The 25054-nt window shown below is 42.7% G+C and overlaps 1 protein-coding gene across 2 annotated transcripts in view; it reads right to left on the bottom strand.

Annotated features, from left to right (window-relative positions):
- Window positions 1–25054, bottom strand: part of PRKCA (protein kinase C alpha) — a 515514-nt gene that overhangs the window by 161371 nt on the left and 329089 nt on the right. For both annotated transcript variants that reach the window (XM_030828485.1, XM_030828486.1), the window contains 2 exons: window positions 6745–6856; window positions 2114–2242 (listed from right to left, as the gene is read on the bottom strand). In XM_030828485.1, the coding sequence (XP_030684345.1) occupies window positions 2114–2242; window positions 6745–6856 (241 nt within the window). The remainder of the gene's footprint in view (window positions 1–2113; window positions 2243–6744; window positions 6857–25054) is intronic.

The following is a 25054-nucleotide window of genomic DNA, read 5'->3' on the forward strand; positions in this document are numbered from 1 at the left end:
TTTTAGATCTGCAAGGCTCTTGAGGTTTATAGGAGAGACTGGAAGGTTCAGGCAGTACCATATGGTTGCTGCCTTTATTACAGAAGATGGCACGGGGTGTGTCCAGCATGCAGAGCGCGTGTTTTGCTTTATCTAGAAACACAATGAATGCCAGCTAAACATTTCAGGCATTCTTGCCTTACAGCGAGCCATAAGGTATCCACATGTAAACCCATAATTAAACTCTGAATATTCACCTGTGATGTCTATTCTATTGTGACAGCAGTAGCTTTGGAAATGAAGGAAAAGGTAAGAAAAGCATAGAAATGTTTAGCCCATAGGCATTCTACTTTATGCTCCTTGATCCCTTACCACCTATGGAGACTAGGTTTTATGGTAATTTTCCCCTCGACTGCAAAATCTGCTCCCCCCATACATGGTTTTGACAATGTGGAAGCCTTAGTTGGAAAGAGAAACAAGAGCAACGCTGTGATGTTGCAGAGGGGTCTCATGGCCTAGCTCATGGCCCCCGAGGAACACCATCTGCCTCTGGGCAGTGAGCATCAGTGCCCAGTCAGAGGGGCCCTGGCTGTCAGATAAGGGCAGAGTGGATTCCAAGGAAAGCATCAGCCCATTAAAAAGAAATGCAGGTGACAACCACAGCCCCAAAGGCAATGGCACAATAGGGATGGTCTTGAGAAAAATAAAAGAATTTCTCTAAAAACTACAAAAAGTCAGAAGGGATTCTGTATCTATGATAGGGATTTCATTCCCAATTCCATTTTGACCATCAGCTATAGCTGGTTTCAAGGTTATCCAGAGGCACACTGTTACCCTCTCCCAGCGATACCTTGGAATCCTTTGGTTTTCTCTGAGTTCTTACCTGAGGGGACAGCCCTGGTTAGAACATTTGCTTATCTTTCAAAGGAAAAACCTGAGGATGTTTCCAAAAGTAAGCTTTTCTTTGGAAGCCCCCACCTTCCCTTTTTTCTTAAACAGATCCTCCTAAGCCCTTCTTCTATGATGCTTTCTGTTATCTAAACATAATAGATTAGCATCAGTCTTTCCATGTTTATGATAGCTTCAAATTCCTAGATACAAATGGAAGACACCTTGCTGATCAAATGAAAATGAATGCCCTTGTCAACAAGAGTAATGTATACAGTTGGTCCCTGAGGGACCCCCAAGTACAAGGAAATAGGCTGATGTCTGAGAGTTGAACCATATACCAACATGGAGTGGGTCATGGTACCGAGAACTCAAGTCATCTTGAGGACACAGGATGGGTCCTAGGCCAATAAGACTCCAGGATAACTTGACTGAGTGTGCCGATGAACCAAAAGTGGATTTGGTAGGAAAACCAAAGGAAAAGCCATGCTGTGGCAGAACCCACCCAGAAACAGTCCCGAGGAGGGAGTAACCAGGCCCATGGATAGGGAATTCTGGTCCCATAGCCAGGCTGTTTGTAGGAGGTGTGGTAATTACAAGCACAGTATCTGGAGTCAAATGCCTCCGTTCCTATCCCAGCTCCTCACTAACTGTAACACTGCAAGTGATTGATCTCTCTGTGCCTCTGTTTCCTCTTCTGGAAAATGAGGCTAATAACCAGCTAGGTGTCAGGTCTAAATAATTAATCTATGTGAAGTTCCTAGCACCATACCTAACACAGAGGAAGCAAAAGCACTCAATGGCTGTTGCTATTGCTGAGGTGGATTTATTGGGCCATCACAGCCCAATGCCACAAAACACCTGGGTCATCCATCCATTCGCCTCCCCTTGTTCTAGTTCCATTCCCTCCAATAGCATTTTGATTAATTGGCTCCCCTGACCCCCTGTCACCGGGAGGAGAGTACACAGGCCATGCTGTCAGAATAGCCCAATCCACACAGTGGTTGTGACTTTGTGTGACATTGAGTATTTGGGAATTTGGGTGTACAGACCCATCTCCTGGGAGGTATATTAACGCAAGGGCTCAGAGGGCTGGAGGACTCTGAGACAGTGATGGTTCCACCAAGGTGACTGCCTCTCCAGAGGCCTCAGGGCATCCAGCCCAGCCCCCACCCTGCCTTAATATCAGCGTAACCTTCATCCAAATGCCTGCCCACAATGCTGTTCCGGGATGAGCAAGCCTTACCTGTGACATGGAGCTTTTCGTCAGCAACCTCAGCCTTTAGGTAAATCCGCCCCCTCTTCTCTGTGTGATCCATTCCGCAGAGGCTGGGGACATTGATGACGCATTGCTTGTGAACGTTCATATCGCAGGCTGCGAATCAAGAAAGGAGAGGGTGAGCTGGACATATGGACTCCAACCACCGCTCCTCAGTGTTTTGGTGCATGAGCAGAAGTGAAAATGAGTTACCCCCAACTCGATACTTTGCTATAATGTTTTTGGTGACATAAGGAACTGTTAGCAGATGTCCTGTACAGCACAGGCTTCATGTGAGTGACAATATCCTTAAAATACACATACCATATTTGCTCAGTCTTCACTGAAACAAAATATCCCAGCTTGGCCTTCTGTGGTTGTTTCCAATATTTAACAGTATACAAAATTCACACAGGTAAATATGTACAAAGCTCAGCTTAATTAATATTTTATGTACACAGAGGCAAAATGATATGAAAATGTTAAACACAGGATGTTTTTTTTTTTCTTCAGACAGGGTCTCCTTTTGTCTCTCAGGCTGGAGTTCAGTGGCATAATCCTAGCTCACTGCAGCCTTGAACTCCTGGGCTCAAGTGGTCCTCCCACCCAGGCCTCCTAAAGCACTGGGACTACGGATGTGAACCACTGCACCCAGCTTAAACATAAGACTTTTTGCTAATGAATTCTTTATGCCATTCTGGGCTTACCACTGAGAAAGAGTGAAAATCTGTGGATTGAGTATAGAAAATTCATTAAATTTTCCTTTCCTCAGCTAACCTTGTATTTTCAACAAGGTTTAAGTACATTGCCTGTGTTTTTCTCCCCAAAGAACCTGTATTTGATATTTTAAACCTGTCTTCAAATATTTAAATATCATTCCAAGTAAAACAAATACCCGCCTAGCATGATCAGCCATTCCTTACAGCTGACATTACGTGGGTGAGACAGGGGGAGGATAAAAAAAGATCAGTATTATTGCAATGAACCAAAGAAACCCTGAAAAGAATCCTGTGTGCCGGAAACAAACAGAAGACTGTGTGTGGGTGTTCTAGCTCGATCACCCTTGTACCTTTAGGCTTCCAGAAGGAGGGAAGGCCACTGGAATCCTCACAAATCCTTGCCAGGACACTAATAAGGTTATTCTGTAATCATCAAGGTGGGGTCTTCCTCTCCGTTTCATTTTGAGTGTTTAATTTTAACACGATAAAGTAAATTGGAAAATGCATCATGAATAATGTATACTGCTCTGATTAAACACTGACAGCAGAATGATGGACATACTGAGGAAAGAACAATTAGCTAATTCACAAATGTGGATGCTATTAGGCTTCTATTTCCAAGGCTAACTGTTCAAAATTCTACACCTCGAATTTAGCCAATATAAAGGCTCCTGAAAAGCTGTGTTATGAATATCGCTTGTGTTGACCATGTCATGTCTTTAAGCGTCTGGGCAAAATTTGCAATGTGAAGGCAGTAAATGCCAGAGCCTCTGGAAAGCACACAGGCAACGGGGAAGGCACGGGAGGTGAAAGTGCACTAGGCCATGTTTCAGTCTCCGCTGTATATCTTGGGAAGCTGATTTGCTCTAATTTCATTTCCAACTCTACAAAATGAGAGGTTGGCCCACTCAAGTTGTTGTTGCTAACTGCCCCCTGATGCCCTGTCCCATCCCAAGTGGAACTCTATCTAGGATTGCAATTGTACAAGGTGGAAGGGCATGGGAAGAGACTTTTTCTCTGCAGAAGTTAAGGTCAGTAGGGGTTGCAGTCCTGGGGCTTATCGGCTTGTTTTCCTCCTGTCTCCAGAAAGGAGCACAGGCGGCAGCCACAGAAGCCTTAAGATTCCAAAGAAAAAGAGTTTAAAACAAAACCAGATCAAAAAGCACTGGTCCAGGTCAGCGGTTTTCAAAAATTTTTAGTAAGGAAACCATTTTGCAAACAAAATCTAAAGCAAAATCTAATGATGTAAACCATATGAGTGTTATTTTATTAGCATAAACTCAGCTAACAAACACAAATTTATACTATTTATTTATTAGAAAGACATTCAAGGATCACCAATAAAGCCCTCTGATACAAACAAAACCAGTTAATGTCTCAGACCAGCCTCCACATTTATTTTTGCATTTTGTTAAAGTGGTACAGCATCCAAAAATCCTGATTCATACAGAAAACTAAGTACAAACAGGAACAGTGTCTAATGCTACACTTCCCCATCCCAGCCGACTCTTCAGTGAAGAGGATGCTGTAGGAGAAACCTGACTGCAAGTTCTGCCCAAGGAGTGAAGGCTGAGTGTGTAACACATTCGAATATTTATTTTGTTTCCAGTTTTGAAGTAGTTAAAATATATTTACAAATGCACTTAAGTTGTAAGCCCTTGCAGAACCCCTGAAAACCATGTCTTTGGAATGCCAGGGTTTCTTTATTTTTCTAGTTTTTTTGAGACCGAGTTTCACTTTTGTTTGCCCAGGCTGGAGTGCAATGGCACAATCTTGGCTCACCACAACCACCGCCTGCCGGGTTCAAGCAATTCTCCTGCCTCAGCCTCCTGAGTAGCTGGGATTACAGGTGCCCACCACCACCCGACTAATTTTGTATTTTTAGTAGAGACGGGGTTTCACTATGTTGGTCAGGCTGGTCTTGAACTCCTGACCTCAGGTGATCCTCCTGCCTAGGCCTCCCAAAGTGCTAGGATTACAGGTGGAAATCCCAGGGTTTCTTGAAGCAAACAAACACTGCATTTGGTTGTGACGCCGTACAACTCTGTAAGGTGAAGAATCCCTGTGTCCTGAGAAACTCCATCTACTCTATAATGCTCGTTTATGTTCCTTTTTCTACAGTTTGCTCCATGTAAGATACAAATATCAGCTTGTGGCCAGGCGCGGTGGCTCACGCTTGTAATCCCAGCACTTTGGGAGGCAGAGGCGGGCGGATCACGAGGTCAGGAGATCGAGACCACGGTGAAACCCCGTCTCTACTAAAAATACAAAAAAAAAATTAGCTGGGCGTGGTGACGGGCGCCTGTAGTCCCAGCTACTCAGAGAGGCTGAGGCAGGAGAATGGCATGAACCCGGGAGGCGGAGCTTGCAGTGAGCCGAGATTGCGCCACTGCACTCCAGCCTGGGTGACAGAGCGAGACTCCATCTCAAAAAAAAAAAAAAACAAAAAAAAAAACCCACAAATATCAGCTTCTGGCCATCATAGCAAATGGCAATAGGCTGATATTTCCACAATGCTTCCCAATCTATTAGAAAAACAGGCTCGGCAATTAACTTTTCATGTCCTAAAGGTATCAACTTGTATTTAAACATAGCCTGAGGAATCTCATACTTTAAGAATGATCAGGCCGGGCGCTGTGGCTCACGCTTGTAATCCCAGCACTTTGGGAGGCCGAGGCAGGCGGATCACGAGGTCGGAAGATCGAGACCACGGTGAAACCCCGTCTCTACTAAAAATAAAAAAAATTAGCCGGGCGTGGTGGCGGGCGCCTGTAGTCCCAGCTACTCGGAGAGGCTGAGGCAGGAGAATGGCGTGAACCCGGGAGGCGGAGCTTGCAGTGAGCCCAGATTGCGCCACTGCACTCCAGCTTGGGCAACAGAGCGAGACTCCATCTCAAAAAAAAAAAAAAAAAAAAGAATGATCAAAGCAGGTTGGGCGTGGTGGCTCACGCCTATAATCCCAGCATTTTGGGAGGCTGAGGCAGGCGGATCACGAGGTTAGGAGATCGAGACTATCCTGGCTAACACAGTGAAACCCCATCTCTACTAAAAATACAAAAAATTAGCTGGGCGTGGTGGTGGGGGCCTGTAGTCCCAGGTACTCGGGGGGCTGAGGCAGGAGAATGGTGTGAACTCGGGAGGTGGAGCTTGCAGTGAGCTGACATCACGCCACTGCACTCCAGCCTGGGTGACAGAGTGAGACTCCGTCTCCAAAAAAAAAAAATAAAAGAATGATCAAAGCAAAGAGTCTTCATAGTTGCTTTTCTTTCCTCCTGGTAGTTGATGGAGATACACACATAACAAAAAATAACAGAAAAGGGCTGGTGTGTTGCTTGTCAGTGGTCCTCAGTGTTTTGAGCTGGGCTGATATACATTTGATCTGTCCATAAATATGCAGGGTCAGTGAACTTAAATAAGATGCTATTCTGGTTTTTATGTTCATTTTGGTTTCAGTTTTAAGAAGAGCCTACTGGATTTTTCCACAGTCCACCCACTAATTAGAGACACAGGAAGATAATGAGTACGGTTTCTTGGCTTATTTTGAAGCTATAACCAAATGTGGACCTGGCGGTGGGAGTCTTCTTTGGGGTTTGACTAGGCTATATTTTACAGTGATTGAAGACTTCTGCCACTAAAAAAACAAAACAAAAAAAGTGACAGCACCCACCAACCTCATTTATAAATCGAGTGCTTTTTGGGGGTTCATAATGAGGCAATCAGGTAGTTTAATAAACTGGAACTTTGACAATGGAAGAATCTACACTTTGTCAGGCTGGTATATATCTGAACTAATTCTATTGAAGAGTTGGTGTTGAAAAGTTACTGAGTCTTCCTTGCTCAGCAAACCCTGAGCATGAGCTACAGAGCCTCACTATGAACTGGAAAAGAAAACTTACTTACTGTCACATTTCATTCCTTGATGGATAAGTCCATAAAGCAGTGACCCACAGTGATCGCAGAAGGTGGGGCTTCCGTAAGTGTGGATTTTGAACTTGTGCTTGCTCCTGGGGTCCTGGGAGGAGAAGAAGCACAATGCTCATTTTAGTCATGAAAGGACCACATTTTTAGATTAAGCCAAGCTCAGGCCCCATCAGTCCCCAGCCCCAAGTCAAGGTTCGATAACACCAGACTGTGCATCATTCTCTGGAGTCACACAATGGGTGGTAGTGACTTCGCCACTAAATATTTAGATATTTAATAAATATCTAAAATATTTACCGTTGTTTTTTGAGACAGAGTCTTGCTCGTCACCCAGGCTGGAGTGCAGTGGCACAATCTCAGCTCACTGCAACCTCCACCTCCTGAGTTCAAGCGATTCTCCTGCCTCAGCCTCCTGAGTAACTGGGATTACAGGCACCCGCCACGACGCGGGTATTTTTGTATTTTTAGTAGAGACGGGGTTTCACCATGTTGGCCAGGCTGGTCTCAAACTCCTGACCTCAGGTGATCCACCAGCCTTAGCTTCCCAGAGTGCTGGGATTACAGGCATGAACCACCACACCTGGCCCGCATCATGTTTTAATATAATGAATACCTATGTTTCCTCTCTTTATGGGGTGAAATTTGCACATACCACAGTTTCCACCAAAGCTATTACTTCTGGAGCTATGGTCACCAAAGCCCTTGGGGACAAGCACAGTGTTTTAAACAACTTGGCATCTCTGTCTCCCCAGTGCCTAGCGCAGGCTGGGGCGCAAGTAGACACAAAATCAGTGTGTTTGTGAAGTGAATGGAACAACCCTAAATGGATCATTCAGGAGATCTCCTCTTGGACAGGGTATCCAGAAATACAATACACTGCGAAACCAGATCTACATCCAAACTGACAGGTACATTTTGCTGCTTCTGTACCATCTCCAAAGTATTTTATGCTTTTTACAGGGAAACTCAGCACAGTCAGGTGAAAACTGGAAAGGCACTGAAATTACGCTTCCCCATAGCCCACTGCAATTTCATTACCTTCTCTAGCACACCACATAGACCACCGAAGGTGCAACCAGACACCTTTTAGATTTTTAAGCTTTTGTTCTTCAACTCACAGATTATGCATAGGGAAGAAAAATGGTATACAGAAGACCATCATGGTTAAAGAGTGTAGACTCTGGAGTCACTGTCTGGGTTCAGGTTCCAGCTCTGCTACTACCCAGAGGCATGGCCTTGGACAAATTACTTATCCTTTCTGCCTCATCTGTAAGCTGGGAAATTAACAGCATCTGTCTTCTGTGGTTACTATAAATAAGGACAAAACGAGTCAGTCTTTGTAAAATGCTTAGAAGAGTGCCATATCACAGGGTAGGTAGGTACTACGCAGGTAGTGCAGACAAGCGCCTCTGCTTCTGGGGCCTCTGCTTATTTATTTGTTCAATTTCATTATTATTATTTTTTGAGACGAAGTCTCACTCTGTCGCCCAGGCTGGAGTGCAGTGGCACGATCTCGGCTCACTGCAACCTCTGCTTCCCAGATTCAAGCGATTCTCCTGTCTCAGCCTCCCAAGTAGCTGGGATGACAGGTGCCTGCCACCATACCTATTTTTTTTTTTTTTTAATTTTTAGTAGAGATGGGGTTTCACCATGTTACTCAGGCTGGTCTCAAACTCCTGACATCAGGTGATCTACTTGCTTCGGCCTCCCAAAGTGCTGGGATTACAGGCGTGTGCCACTGTGCCCGGCCTCCTCTGTTTATTAATATATAAAAGTAGGCCAGGCACGGTGGCACACACCTGTAATCTCAGCACTTTGGGAGGCCGAGGCAGGCAGATCACCTGAGATCAGGAGTTTGAGACTAGCCTGGCCAACATGGTGATACCCTGTCTCTACTAAAAATACAAAAATTACCCAGGCGTGGTGGCGTGTGCCTGTAATCCCAGCTACTTGGGAGGCTGAGGCAGGAGAATTGCTTGAGCCCAGGAGGTGGAGGTTGCAGTGAGCTGAGATTATGCCACTGCACTCCAGCCTGGGCGACAGAGCAAGCCTCCATCTCAAAAAATAAATAAATAAATAATAGTAGAGCCCTGAGCTTCTACTCAGATGATCTATTTGTCTCCCATCCAAGTACTAACCGGACCCGACCCTGCTTAGCTTTCGATCAGGCATGTTCAGGGTGGTATGGCCATAGACTCTGCTGTTCTATTGGAACTATAAAACAATTTCATATTCAACAGGTACCTATCAGGACTCATTCCTATTAAGTTCTTCCTCTTGAATCACTCTTTGCAGCCTGAGCAGCTGTAAAGGCAGACTGGCCATCCACTGAATTAAGCAAGACTTTAGAAGCACAGGGTTTGGGGAAGGGCAGGAGATCCAGAGATCTACTGTAGACATAATAAGCTTGAATTGGCCGGGCGTGGTGGCTCACGCTTGTAATCCCAGCACTTTGGGAGGCCGAGGCGGGCGAATCACTAGGTCAGGAGATCGATACCACGGTGAAACCCCGTCTCTACTAAAAATATAAAAAAAAAATTAGCCGGGCGTGGTGGCGGGCGCCTGTAGTCCCAGCTACTCGGAGAGGCTGAGGCAGGAGAACGGTGTGAACCCGGGAGGCGGAGCTTGCAGTGAGCTGAGATTGCGCCACTGAACTCCAGCCTGGGCGACAGAGCGAGACTCTGTCTCAAAAAAAAAAAAAAAAAAAAGCTTGAATTAACCTTTCTCTCAGGGTTGCTCCACTGCAAAGTGACACAAAGTAGAATATTCTTGGCTGCTGACTTTCTGAGGGCCTTGGTGCTGGTGATTTCAGGGAATTCCAAAGGTGATTCTGACTATAAGGTAATTTATCTTCTGGTTGACTATAGAACCTAACCCCTAAGCCACATATATGCCAAAGGATTGTTATGACTACTTTTTTTTTTTTTTTTTTTTGAGACAGAGTCTTGCTCTGTTGACCAGGCTAGAGTGCAGTGGAATGATCTCTGCTCACTGCAAGCTCTGCCTCCCAAGTTCACGCCATTCTCCTGCCCCAGCCTCCCGAGTAGCTGGGACTACAGGCACCCACTACCATGCCTGGCTAATTTTTGGTATTTTTAGTGGAGACGGGGTTTCACCTTGTTAGGCAGGATGGTCTCGATCTCCCGACATTGGGATCCGCCCGCCTTGTCATCCCAAAGTGCTGGGATTACAGGCGTGGGCTACCGCACCCGGCCTATGACTACTTTTTAAAGACACAGATTTGAGAATTCTGAAATAGTTTAATCATACAGAGAAGTATAAAGAATAGTAAACCCCTCGTGTCTGCACCACCCAGAACTTATAAAAGTAAGCATTTTCCCCTAGTTTTTACTGCGTAATTATCCTTGTTTTACAGAGATGTTAATGACCTTCCCCAAATCACATGGTTGATGAACATCAGACCTCAGATTTTTTTTTATATGAAATGGTTCACACATCTGCACGTCATCCTTGCACAGGAACAACACTCATCTCTGTTTCACTCCAAGTTTTGTATTTGTGCTGCTTCAGAGAGCACAGACCTACGATGTGACCAACATTGGATTCCCATCACAAGAGCTTTTGGAGATCTACCCAGAATGAGGATCTGGCTCTCAATATATTTACAACACCATTTTTATATTTGTAACATATATATATATACACATATATATACATATGTGTGTGTGTATATATATATATATATATTTTTTTTTGGAAACAAGTCCACCACCTGTTTTTGTAAATAAAATTTTATTGGAAAACAGACATGCTCCTTTATTTACGTATTTTCTTTGGCTACAATGGCAGAGTCCAGTAATTATGACAGAGACTGTGTGGGCCACAAAATCTAAAATATTTACTATTTGGGTCCTTTTAGGAAAAGTTTGCCAAGGCCTGCTTTAGGACAAGGGTTTTCAAAGCATGGTTCCCGCACAGCGTCACATCACCTGGAACTTGTTAGAAAGGCATAGTATTTAGTCCTTTCCCAGACCAACCGAGTCAGAAACTCTGGGGGTGGGGCCTCACAGCCTGTGCCAGTGATCCTCGTGTCGGCAGACACACTAAAGACTGGAAAACCACTGCTCTAGAAGGTCGTTCAACAAATATTTAGTAAGTGTGTCACAGGTGTGAGGTGAGTACCTAACACCTCTATGTGTAGATGATTAATGATATCCTTGAGGCAGGTCAGTGGTTTACCTCCTAAATGTCTCTCTCAGGGTGTGAAACATCAACATCTTCCTTGATAGGTTATTTCTTCTAGAAAGCAGTAGTTGGGTCCACGGTCTGAAGTATGGCCTTAGACTTCCACCATTAGGGAAGCCCACCACTTTTCCCAAGATCCCAGGACATCAGGAAGAATGTTCAGGGAGTAGGCTGGTGCCAGCACCAATTAAAAGTACCCGTGTTGACAGGAAAGGTTGCGTCCTACAGTGTGGAGGGCACAGAAGATGCCAGGGGAAATGAAGGAACCAGTTTTCCCTGCAGAAAAGAGGCATCAACAAATGGCACTAAATAAATAAAGAATGGCAGCTCGCATGGAGCCCTCAGGAGTATGTGCGTGCCAGGCAGCCCCAGGGTAGTTGTCATACCAGTTGGTTGTCACATAGATCTCCACTGACACGGCACACAGGCAACTCACTTTTCAGGAAAACCTAAGGCTTACTCATGCAACAGCCATATGGCGCCTTCAGGCTCTCACCGTTTGGAGGTGTAGGAAGAGAGGAAACCATCGCTTCTACCTCCTGCCTAAGTCTGGAGAACCAGCAAGTCTTGGAGTTGTCACACCCCAAAATTACATGTGGCCAAAGATCCTGCCTATGAATTACAACAATGACAGTAATAATAATAGCACCAGCTGTTTGTTGATCAGCAAGTGTGCACAGGTGCTTTACAATAACCAAGATCTTTGTTTAGAACAAGAGAGTCTCCTACGAGAAGAGCATTTAGCAGGACTGTGGAGACCTGTGTTCTGACCCCAGTCCCAGCATAAACTCTTACCTTGGAAAAGTCATGTCATTTATTTATAAAGCAGAAATAAAACCAATCTGCCCGTGTCATGCGCAAGGGGTAACACTCAACTTAGGGAATATAAGAGAAAGACTTTGCAACCTGAAAATCCTTAGACAAATATAAGCAATTATTATTATTATTACATTATCCTTAGGAGCAAACTTCAAGGTGCCCAGGGGTTCCCCAAAATACTTCAGTGACTTGGGCCTGGATGGGGAGGAACAGGGCTCCCCATCCTCAGGGTTAATCACCCTCAGGCCTCATAGGTGGTCAGAGTGAAGGCCAAGCTGGCAGAAGTCAAGGCACTTCCTCCTAGGTCCTGCATTCCCGACTTCTGCACCCCATGCCTGGACTTTCAAGCCAGTCCTTTTGGCAAACGCCCTGAGTGGTGTTTTGTGAAACCGTCTGCTAACCCAAACCACCTCTTGCACCGTCTCAATTATATAGATGATGCCATTTCTTGCACTGCAGCAATGGGATGCAGGAGCATGGTAACTCTTTTCCAGTCTAATTAATCTCACCTAGTCTGACAAAAGAAACCACAGTGTTAGCGACAGAGCTGTGAGTCATGAAGATCTGCAGAGAGCAACTCGTCCTAAAAACTCCCCAGGCTCGCTGTGTTTCTATCAATAGCCTCTAAATAGTGATGCATTTTACGTCTGTGGGCCCTGATTTCCTCATCTGGAGCCTAAATGTATTGGGTGGGATCAGCATTTTTAAAATGTCAGGTGGTGCCTAAGGATGCTGAGGATAGAGGCAGGAGAAAGCAGAAGAGGGAGACCACTGCTAAAATTAAAGTTGAAAACAACTGGACTAGATCATCTCTTTAATTCTTCTTTTTAAAGCTATTTAATTTGAAATAATTTAAGACTCACAAGAATTTGCAAAAATAGTACAGACTGTTCCTTCATACTTTTCATCCAGCTTCCCCAGTGATAACATCTTACATAACCATGGCATATTTGCAGACCCAGGACAATGCTACTATACCATTAAGTAAACTACAGAGTTTAGGGTTTCATCAGATTTTATATGCATAATTCCAATGCAAGAGCATTTACTGTACTACATATGCATTAAATATACTGTTTACTGAATAGGGAATACAGTAATATTGGCTGGTGAAATACATTAACTCAAGTAGAACGGCACCAAAGGAACATCTGTTACTTCTTCATTAAATATATAACCCCCTGATCTCATGTTAAGGAGTCGTGGGAAGATGAGTCTAAAGATTTATCTGAAAAGCAGAATTAGGATGCTTTTCTCTAAGTAAAGGAAACACACTGCTGTTTCCAAACCTTTCTGACCCGTTTTTCAAAACAAAATCATTTCAAGGCACAGGCTGAATGAGAGCTCAGGCAAAGTGTGGTGCCGGCCTGGGCCATGAGGGATTGAAAGGTGGGTAAGGCTTGTGGCTTCCAGGTGATGCCTGTGACCTGGATGGACAGATAAGGTGAACACCACAATACCAGGGCATAAGCTGCCCCCACTGGCCCAAGAGTAGGTCTCCTGATAGCTGCCAAATTCATCAAATTCATCATGCAAATGATCAGAGCAGCCTCAGGATCCTTTCCTACATCTATAAACCTGGACATCTGATCTTTCTCTTCGGTGAGTCCCAGATGGCAGGCACCCTGGGTGTCTTCATCTCGGCTGCTGTCTTCATTTTGGCTGCTGCCTCCACCTGCCAGGACTCCACATGCTGAAACAGCTGAAAAGTCAATATCAAAGTCTCCTTCCTCCTCCAGGAAGTCTCTCCAGATGTCAATACCAGTTACAATTTCTCTCCTTCATCTGACCTTCCAGAGCATTTTATTTCTGTCTTTTGCAAGCCACTTAACATATTCTGCCACTTATGATAATTATGATTCTGTCTACATCCCCTTTAATTTTTCATCATTTATCTCTCACCTCCCACACACAGAGGACTGACATGACAGTCTAACAGGGAGGAAAGAGAGGTCCTAAAGGATGTTGCTGAACTGAGGATTAAGTATTAACATTATCTCTGAGCTTCCTGGAAACCAAGGTAAAAAGAGGAAAGCGACATTAATAGGTTCCTCTTGAACTGCAAAACTACCTGAATGTAGAAGTCTGTCTTTGTATCCTCTGAAATCATTTTATCTCCTACATGGTAGACCTTCAGTAAATGTGTATGAAAGCAACTACTAAATCCTTAACAAAGCACACTTTTATCACTGTGCACCAAAGGGCTGTAGATAGAGTCATCCCACAGATAAGTTACAGCAAGTCTGGCTAGACTTAGGGCCACAAAGAAATATCTGGTGCACACCAAGTCCTCACGATTACCAAGTTAATAACATTTTCCTTTTTAGTGAAATACATGTTAATCTTCCTTTTTAGTTCTCCAGGAACTGGCAGCCTGTCATTAAGTGGAGTGTGAAACCTGCTGTCATATGTCACAAGCCTGACATTATATTATAACGAAAGAAGGAAAAATACAGCTCAGACACTTCTGTCATATATGTGGTTGGGAGAAAAAAATGAAGGCTTTGAGCTAATCACTTTTCATAGGCACAAATAAAGTCTAACCTACAAATCTAAATCTCTTAGAAAAAAAATGACAAGTGAAAAATTCAAATTCTATTGAAAGCATCCTCTGGCCTGTTTCTCATTTCTTAGTTTTATAATATAGCAACTTAATTAGTCTTCCTTGGAAACATTTCTCAACATTTCTACCAAGATTTTCCAAAGTCTCTCTTTATCACCATCATCATTACCACTATCATTTGCAATTTGTTAAAATAAACACATGGATCTACACTGTGCAGAATTCGGATGCTGACCGGGCGCCACATTTCCTAGATACATTCTTGTTGTGTCTATAGCCATCTGGAAGTCATATTCTAGGTAAGTCTGCAAACGCAGTAGTTGAGGCTGGAGACTAATCTAGCTATGTGCAGTGTGAAATCTCTAGAGGAGTTAATGTTCCCTTCCCACCAGGAGGCAGGCAACCAATGATGTTTTTTGAATGAGTATGTTCATATTTGAATTGACATCACTGCACATGTGCTTTTAATGCAATGAGTAAAATAATGGCAGGGTTTTGGTTAGAGGTCATCCTGGCTTCAATTTTCCACCCATATTTGAATGCCTCCAAAATGCCCCATAGGTTTCTCTTGAAGGACCAAACTGACTGTCATTGAGGGCTGGGGGTTCAGGCTTTAAGGGTTTCTAGAAAACACTGTTTTTAACCAACAGAAGCTCTGCGGTGCAACTTCCTCCAGCAGCTGGAGCAGTATGGCTCCTTGAAGCTGTTCCCCTCTAAGTACCAAGGGAAATTCTCTCTGCTGTCACCATCTGATGTGTTCTCATGAATCATGCTTGTAAGCCAAGCTTGGGTCTAAATGTCACCCACATGCTGACTATATGAGAAACACCCAAAACACTTCTTTAAGGGCAAATCTAGCAACATTACTGCGATCTTAAATTTCTTAAGAAATTTAGGGAAGTAGGAAGCAGTTTTTTTTTTAAACTCTATGATATAAAAAAAGACCTATTTAAAATTTTTGTGGTTAACATGAGAGTATTACCAAAACCAGGTCATACGATCAGGGTGGTTGCATGTAACTTGGGGACCATTGTAATTATGACATTGTGTATCATGTACTCAGCAAGGCTGCCATGCCCCTCAGGCTGCTGGGTCTGCCTGGCCCACTCTCCATTTGGGCTTAGGATCGCGCTTGGCCTCTGACCATACTGGTCTTGTTGGATGTTTCCTTTTCTAAGAAAGAGCGAAAGAAATTCCGTTTTTGGTGACGCTCATTAATTTTTGATCTGCAATGTAACACTTCAGTTTATTTTGGTGAATAACACTCATCTATACATTTGGATGAACCTGTCAAACCAGGTTTTGCTAGTAGGTTTCTTATGAGTCCTTTGCCCAGCTATGCAAGATGCTGTAATCATTCAATGGGAAGCAATAAATTACTTAAAAAATTCTAGATAAATCTCTATCAGCAAGGCAATGGCTAAATAAACTGTAATATATTTATACTATGGAATACTCCATGGCAGTTAAATCAAATGAGCTAGATCTTTCTGTAAAATCATGGACAGATCTCTAAGATATATTATCTAATGAAAACAGCAAGCCACAACACAAGACATAAAATATAATGACTTTTATGTAAAAAACAGAAACAAGCACTTTGGGAGGATCATTTGAGCTCAGGAGTTCAAGACTAGCTGGGGCAACATAAGAGACCTCATCTCTACTTAAAAAAAAAAAAAAAAAAAATTAGCTGGGGGTGGTGGCCTATGCCTTTAGTCCCAGCTACCCAGGAGGCTGAGGTGGGAGGATTGCTTGAGCCCAGGAGGTGAGTGCAGTAAGCCCTGATCATGCCACTGCACTCCAGCCTGGGTAACAGAGCAAGATCCTGTCTCAAAAAAAAAAAAAAGCCCCCTACTCTGAACAGTAAGACAGCTTTTTTCTAGATTGATAAATAAGTAAATGACTCTGGGAAAGTGTGGGGACAGATTAGGTTCAGAGATGAAAATAAAAGGAGACTTTTAACATTATCTGAAAAGATTTAAGTTAAAAAATAAATCCATACATTGTCTATGTAACCCAAATTACCATGAAGTCCAGCCGAATACACTGGCTATATTCCGGCTGCTTCATGAGACACCACTGCGGGGAAAGCCTAGCGTGCTGGAGCAACTGGAGCACAACCACCTCATCTCACTACACAGGGGCTTTGTTGGCAGTTTCTCTACCAATCTGCAGAGGAAGGTGTCTACGTGAAGGCACTATGAAGATACTTAATATCACAAGCCACCAATACAACTCTTAATGAAAAGCTATTAAGACCATCTTCCTATTTCATAATATATCTTATTCATTAACATCTCAAGACATTGTTTTATGTCCAGTTTTTGCTCCATCATCAATCAACTTTAAACAAATTTATTTTCAACTTTTGTGAGTAAATAGGTGTATATATTTATGGGGTACATGTCATGTTTTGATACAGGCATGCAATGTAAAATAAGCGCATCATGGAGAATGGAGTATTCATCCCCTCAAACATCCATTGAGTTACAATCCAATTATGCTCCTTAAGTTATTTTAAAATGTAGAGTTATTATTGATTATAGTCACCCTGCACAACTTTTACATTTCAAAAACCTTTGATGGTTTATTATGGAATTCTGATATTAAAAAAAGATAAGCGAGGTGCAGTGGCGCATGCTTGTGGTCCCAGCTATTTGGGGAGCTGAGGCAGGAGGATTGCTTAAGCCCAGGTGTTCGAGGCTGTAATGCACCATGATCATGCCTGTGAATAGCCACTGCACTTCAGCCTGGGCAACATAGTGAGACCCTGTCTTTAAAGTAATAGTAATAAAAATAAGATGTTTAAAATGTGTAAGTATTCAATCACAAACCCTAAACATAACTCATTTAAAAATAAGGTTATTTCCTAGGTACCTATCAATTTCTTCATTTTGTCTAAAAAAAATTATTTACTGTGCACCTACCATGGGCCAGGTGGTATGCCCACCATGTGAAGACTCCAGGTGTGGCTCAGGTCCTACCTAACTTGGAAGAGACTAACTAGGTTATACTGTTAACAAATCACTTCTAATTTTCAGTGGCTTCCCATAACAAAAATTTATCTCACTTTTCACTTACGGACTTCAGCAGTCACTATCTAGGATATATGCAATCTCACAGCAGAGGAAAAAAAGAAGTGGCAGAGTACTCAACGGCTTATGTATCTCCTGCTTGGAAATGGTGTCATCATTTCTGTTTGCATGTCACTGGCCAAAGCAAGGCACATGGCCAATCTGGAAGTCAACAGGGCAGGGTGTAATATCCTCCCCAGAAGTGGACAGCAAATATTTTAAACAATAATACAATCTACAATCGCCCTCAGAAAGCTTAGTATCTACTGCTGTTTTATATTATTTGGTAAAGAACCACAGGATGGGTTAGGACTTCAAACTTTGAAAGTTTGTAGGTTTGAGTTCAACTGAAAATAGTTTCAAGTTGGTGATGCCCAGTGAAACCATCCATCTTGTAGATATAATTTTAGCTTAGCAATAAAGCAGTGCCAAACGACCTCAAAATCTCATTGGCCTAGGTTTATTTCTCACTCATGTTATATATCAAGAGCTTCAGGGAAGGAGCACCTGTCTACTTATTCCAGGACCTAGGGATGAAGGAACAACTGCTATTTGGGACACACCATTCTCATGGCAGAGGAAAGGAAAAGCAAGAGGTGAAACTGAATGACAGTCTGTCAATGCTTCTTGAAGCAGCTAAACTTCACTCCCTTGGGCCAAGACTGACCCTAGGTTGGGGATGCTCTGCATTCAGGGAGGGGCTACAAGTCACATAGCAATGGGTAGGACCTATGATCATCGGAGAGGTAAGGGAACAATTAGTGGGGGGCAATAATACAATATTCCACAGATATTCCTGTATGTCTTTCTCTACCCTATCTACTTAGTATTTAAGCACATACTTACACTATATACTTAAGTCATGTTTTTGTTCCAGTTTTTGTTTCAAGGATAAATCATTATTTTTCTTTTTCCTATTGTCATACTGATTCCTCTAAGGAAAAAGTCATTCAAATATTATATTTCTTTGTGCATTCAGTTGGGGGTACTGACTACCTTAACTAGCTTTATGGTAACTCTGAGAATAGCAATCTTTTCAGGAATAGCTCACATTTTTAAAAAATGTTATTTAAAAAATTTATTTTGAAATAATTTTAGACTCACAAGCTGTAAAAATAGCACAGAGAATTCCCATGGACCTTTCACCAGCTTACTCAAATAACAGCATTATACATAACCATAGCACATGATCAAAACCCAGAAATGGACACTGACCCCATGCTATGAACAGACTGTATATGGATTTCACATGTGCTCATTGTATAGGAGGGTATGTGTGTGTAGTTCTGTGAAATTTTATCACATTCATATTCATGATACGGAACTTCCCCATCTCCACAAAGAAGCTCCCCCATGCCATCCCCTTTATAGTCATACCTCCCCTCCCCTAACCCCTGACAACCACTGATCTATCCTCTATTAAAATTTGATACAATTTTTTAGTACCAAATAATGTTTATGCTAATTACAGACTTGGTTAGTTCCAATACCATAGTTGGAAAGGAACGTAAAATAGGAATACAAGCATCATCTAAATTATGCAAACCTCTGCCAGCCCTGTACAAAATGATAAGTCTTCTACAAGAATTCATGGCCAAGTCTGCACGACTATCTGAGAACAACTCAGAGATAAACAAAAACACATTTATTCAGAGTCTGCAAGATCCCATCATTTTCACTTAATTTAGTAAAAACAGGATCAGGTCATTGTGTGAGGTACCCTGTGTGCTATTCTGTGATGATGTGGGTCAAATTTTGAAGCCTACTCTTTGGTAGTAGCAAGCTAATATGACTGGGATTCTGCACTCATTTTTGTCATGAACTTTGAATAGTATAACATTATTTGCAAGAGGGCTGATTTTTATGCCTCACTATAATGTCGTAAGTTTCCCCAGCAGCTGGTATTTGTTCATCTATTAAACACACAGAGGAGGCAGAAGGTGTAACCATGTCTTTTTCTCGACTGCCAAGTCCAAATGGGCAGGACTGTCTCTTTAGGTACCTCCGACCTTCACCCTGACTTCTCACCTCATTACTTCCAGTAGATATTTCCCAAGCAGCAACCCCTCTTACCCATGTTAAGATAAATTTTATTTCTTTTCTTTTTTTGTTTTTGAGATGGAGTTTCACTCTTGTTGCCCAGGCTGGAGTGCAATGGCGCAATCTTGGCTCACTGCAACCTCTGCCTCACAGGTTTAAGTGATTCTCCTGCCTCAGCCTCCCGAGTAGCTGGGATTACAGGCATGCACCAACACGCCTGGCTAATTTTTTTGTGTTTTTAGTAGAGAAGGGGTTTCTCCATGTGATCAGGCTGGTCTCAAACTCCTGACCTCAGGTGATCCGCCCACCTTGGCCTCCCAAAGTGCTGGGATTACAGGTGTGAGCCACAGCGCCCAGCCAATTTTATTTATTGATGTTCAATGATCTTTTTGGTTATAACCTCACTTTAAAAAACAAAATGTGCAGTTTATGGTAAAATAGTATTCTAGTAATTTGTTACTAATTTTCTATTGTTTAGGTCACATGTTCTTTTAAGTAGGTAAAACCATAGTTGCTGTAACAAAATTAGAAAAGGTAGTTAAGTAGAAAGAAGTATATACACATTAACATTTTGGTAGATTTCATTCAAGAAAGATGAGAGAGAAAAAAAGAGAGACAGAGAGAGAGAGGCTGGTATGTAGCTTTTTTAAAAAATCTAAGTTTGTGTTAAACATTTTTCCACGTCATTAAATATAAATCAGTGTCACATCTTACTGTATGATATTTCATCATAAATTCACACTATAACGGATTTAATCAACCCCTAATTCCTAAACATTCAGGTGATTTTGTTTTTCACTGTTGTGGGTAACACTACCATGAGCATCTATAAGCACACACTGTGCAAGTGTCTTATCAGTTCCTCAGGATAAAAGCCAGAAGTGGAAATCTTGAGCCAAAGAGGTGAACATAAAATATTAAAAGCAAAAGCTATCCACCGAGAGGCAGAGGTCTGTTTTTGATCAAGCTGCTCATGGTTGTGCTGGACGCTTGCTGAGCCTGCTGGAATAAGCTTGCCAGTAACCAGTTTTACATCTTAGCTAAAAAGTGCTATGTTAATTCTTGGTTTTTGTCCGTTTTTGTTAGGCTTGGGCACTTGGCCGTGCACAAGTTAGGTGCCTCCACCAACCCCATCTGCTCAGTGACTGCTCAAAGCCTCCACACATTGATGGGTGAGGTTTTCTTCTCTTTGATGGCAGCAAGCCATTCTCTCCTCAAAGATGCACTTGATCTTTTATTGATACCCTTTCATTCCTTTTCTAAAACCAGGAACTGAGAAACTATGAAGGTTCAATTTTTGGGGGGGGGGAATACTGAATTTCCAACCATGTGTTAGTTAAGGATGGCTGGCAGGAAGCCGTAAAACAGGAGAACCTCACAGACGAAACACACGCACACTCACACGTAGTTCTAGACTGCTATTGGCCTCTTTGGCACTTAGTTTTACATTGATCCACTGGATTCAGTTTTATAGCTGTGACTGGGTAAAAGACACTTCCACCTTGGCCTTCACTCGTGAAAAGCACCATCACAAGTACAGTTGCATTGTCCATTAGCACCTGCCCTTCCATGTCTCACTTTGCACTTCTCAGCATCTCTGCATTTGTTTGTGTGCTGGTGGTCACAGAGCATGCAAAAGTATCACATGGATGTATTCCTTCCTCTCTCCCTCCTTTTCTTTAAACAATAGAAGGCAACACTAATGCACTTTCCCTTGTGGCATTAAATGCATCCTGAGCAATGCCTCCCAGAACTCAACCTGAAGAATAATGACCAAAATAGTACTCATTGATACATCCCCCCCACCCCCACGCCCCAGGACAGCATCAGAGGCTTCCAATCCTGCATCTTAACCCACTGGCATGGTTTGCTTAGCTGTTAAAAAATTTTGAAGTTTGCCTTTAGGATGGCAGAAACCTACTGTGCGCATTTGAAATTCACCTTTCTGGGTTGTTTTTTAAAGCAAAACAAATACCTAATAAAAATATCTCTGCAAATATCCTAATATTTCTACATGCAGCAGATAGTTGTGTTAAAATAAAGGCAGAAATTCAGCACTGTTTGCCGCAACAAATGTCTAGTCTTTAGAGCTTACTTCTCTGCTCTGCAGAGGGAGGTTATGACATGGTGGCTGGAATAAAGGGGAGGGGGAAGGGGAGGGAAGTGGCATTTAAGTGCATTTCTGTGCATACCTCTAGTGAGAATGCTCTTTTTAAGACTAGAGAAATACTGTAACTGCTACTGTTCCAAAAATTATTGTTTTTCCTATTAACCACTTTAAACTTGGAATAACTCAACATTTAAAAGAAAAAATGGCGGGGCGCGATGGCTCATGCCTGTAATCCCAGAACTTTGGGAGGCCCAGGCAGGTGGATTACTTGAATCCAGGAGTTTGAGACCAGCCTGGCCAACATGGCAAAACCCTGTCTCTACCAAAAATCCAAAAACTAGGCCGGGCATGGTGGCTCACGCCTGTAATCCTAGCACTTTGGGAGGATGAGGCGGGTGGATCACGAGGTCAGGAGATCAAGACCAGCCTGGCTAACACAGTGAAACCCCATCTCCACTAAAAATACAAAAAAAAAATTAGCCGGGCGTGGCGGCGGGCGCCTGTAGTCCCAGCTACTCGGGAGGCTGAGGCAGGAGAATGGCGTGAACCTGGGAGGCAGAGGTTGCAGTGAGCCAAGACCACGCCACTGCACTCCAGCCTGGGTGACCGAGTGAGACACTGTCTTAAAAAAAAAAAAAAAAAATATATATATATATATATATATGTATACATACGTACATATATATGTATACATACGTATATATATGTATACATACGTATATATATATATGTATACATACGTATATATATATACACACACACACGTACATATATGTGTGTGTATATATATATATATATATATATATATATATATATATATATATATGCCAGGCATGGTGGTGTGCACCTATGGTCCCAGCTACTTGGAAGGCTGAGGTGGGAAGATTGCTTGAGCCCGGGAGGCAGAAGTTCCAGTTAGCCAAGATGGTGCCACTGCTGGGTGACAGAGTGAGACTCTGTCTCAAAAAAAAGAAAAAAGAAAAAAAGAGAGAGAGAAAAAAGAAAAAAGGAAATATAACCAAACCAAACGGTAGCCTTTGGGCTCTTGCAACCAACTTAAAGGTAGCCCCAGCCCCACCATGCTTCACCTGTACACAGAGGGTTTGAAAACATATTTCTAGTTTACCTGTTTATCCATCTTTCCTAAAAGGATGCTGCCGGGGACAGAGTGGTGGTGGGGGGGAATGAGGCCACATAAATGTGCAGAGTCCACCTTAACTTTCAATGAGCTTCCATTATTTCCTTTTATCTTGTCATATGACCATGGAGGGTCAAAGGACAGTCTCCAGTTTGAAGATGAAGAGACGGAGGTTCAGGAAAGTAAATGATTGAATTTGAAGCCATGGATAGTTAAGTGGTAAAATCAGGACTTCAACCCATGCCTCTAACTCAGTGGGTCTGACCCTGTGCTAGACACTGAATCAATGGCACATCCTAGTAACATATTGGGCAATAAGGCTTCTTCTGGTATCAGGATAAATAGTGATACATAGGATAGATACCTAAACTTTTTTTTCTCCAAGTAGCTCAAATAGACAGAGAACAGAAGGCTATTTTCCCCTGAGAACAGGAAAAGGGGTAAAATGTAAAGCAGCAGCCTATCATGATATGAAAATAAGCAATAATGCTATCTTCTATCTTTATTATCTCTAGATTTCTATTCCTACTACTGCAAATGTGTCCAAGCTGGAATAGAAAGACAGATACCTTTTATTCCACTAGAGGGGAATAGAATGACATCGAGAGATACAATCAATAGAGTTTTAAAGTTTGTCACCAGCAGAGTAGAGAGGAACCCTGCTGCCATTGCACTTCTGATGAATTTGTGTTTTACAGCGTTCATATCCCTCTCCTTTAAGAAGTCTACTCCAAAGACGTTAAATCAGGCTGAAATTTTTACTCAGTTTCTATGATACATGCAATTGAAACATTCTGTTCTGGAAAGTGATTTTTCTATTACTCTTTGTTAAGCACACAACATTTGACAGTCCAACCAATGTAATATCACAAAGAACTTAATTGGTATCCGTAAGAGGAAACATTCTGTACAAACAGAAGTTTCAACAGCGAAGTAGTCTGCGATATAAGACACCATGGGAGACTTTCTCGTGATCTATAGAAAGATGAAGGACTTGTTCATCAGAAAATTCGTGATCCAGCCCAATACTGTCCAACAGAATCTTCTGCAATGAGGGAAGTATTTTATCCATGCTGTTCAATATAGTAACCATTAGCTTTCTATGACTACTGAGCCTTTGAAATGTGGTGACTCCTAATGAATTCTTTAAATTTCTTTTCATTCATTTATAATTTTTTTCTAATGATGCAATTATTTGCAAATAATTCTTTTATTTATTGAAATGGAGTCTCGCTCTGTCTCCTAGGCACAATCTTGGCCCACTGCAACCTCCGCCTCCTGGGTTCAAGAGATTCTCCTCCCTCAGTCTCCAGAGTAGCTGGGATTACAGGCACCTGCCACCACACCCGGCTAATTTTTTGTATTTTTAGTAGAGAGGGGGTTTCACCATGTTGGCCAGGCTGGTCTCAAACTCTTAACCTCAAGTGATCCACCCATCTTGGCCTCCCAAAGTGCTGGGATTACAGGTGTGAGCCACCATGCCTGGCCAAATAATTCATTTAAATTTAAATAGTCACAGGTGACTAGTGGCTACTGTGTTGGAGAGTGCAAATTTAGAACCCTCTGCCCAGTGACACCTGAATTGTTCAAGTCTATGATCTTTTTCTCCCTACTCCTTCCCCAAAGTACTACAATAGTAGAGACAGACTGAGAGAGAGTTTCAGAGTCTGGAGATAACTGGCCAAGATCAACTGTCCATGTGGCTGGCAATGTCTCTTGAACTGGCCCTTTCATGCTAATCCCACTTTACCAGACTAAGCCAGGCCTTACAGCCCCATATCTAGCCTCTTGGTGGCTTCCTTCCCCATTCCACACTCTACCCCAGTCAGATTAACTCTTTAGGATTCACTGACTGGCATGCATCACTCCCTTGCTCAAAAACCTCGAGTCGCTCCCAGTGCCTACTTAGTCTGGCTACCATTTGGCCCAATGTAATTGTTCAATCTCTTTTCCCACCACAGGACTCTCTGTCAACTTGACGACACCCTACAAGCTTTCCTCAGTGTCTTTGGGCACAGCCCCCTACTCCCTGCCCTGGTCAGGAAAGTCCCTCTTTCCCCTCTCTTCACCTCTTCTCAGCATAGGTTTTAAACATTTCCTTGCCTCAGGGCCTTTGCACTTGCTGTCCATCAGCGTGGAGCCAGGCACCCCAGCTCTTCAGGAGGATGCCTCACTTGTCACTCAGGGCTCAACTCAACTGTGCCTGCCTCCTACTCCTCCAGGTTTTCCTTGACTCTCTCGGTTAAAGGGGGCCTCCAGAGCTTTTCTTCTGTTATCTTAATTTATTTCTTATTTAGCTTTATCTTTCTTATTCCATTTTTGTTTAAACTCAACTT

The sequence above is a fragment of the Nomascus leucogenys genome, chromosome 14 (genome assembly GCF_006542625.1).
Source record: "Nomascus leucogenys isolate Asia chromosome 14, Asia_NLE_v1, whole genome shotgun sequence".
In the NCBI taxonomy this organism is placed as follows: domain Eukaryota; kingdom Metazoa; phylum Chordata; class Mammalia; order Primates; family Hylobatidae; genus Nomascus; species Nomascus leucogenys.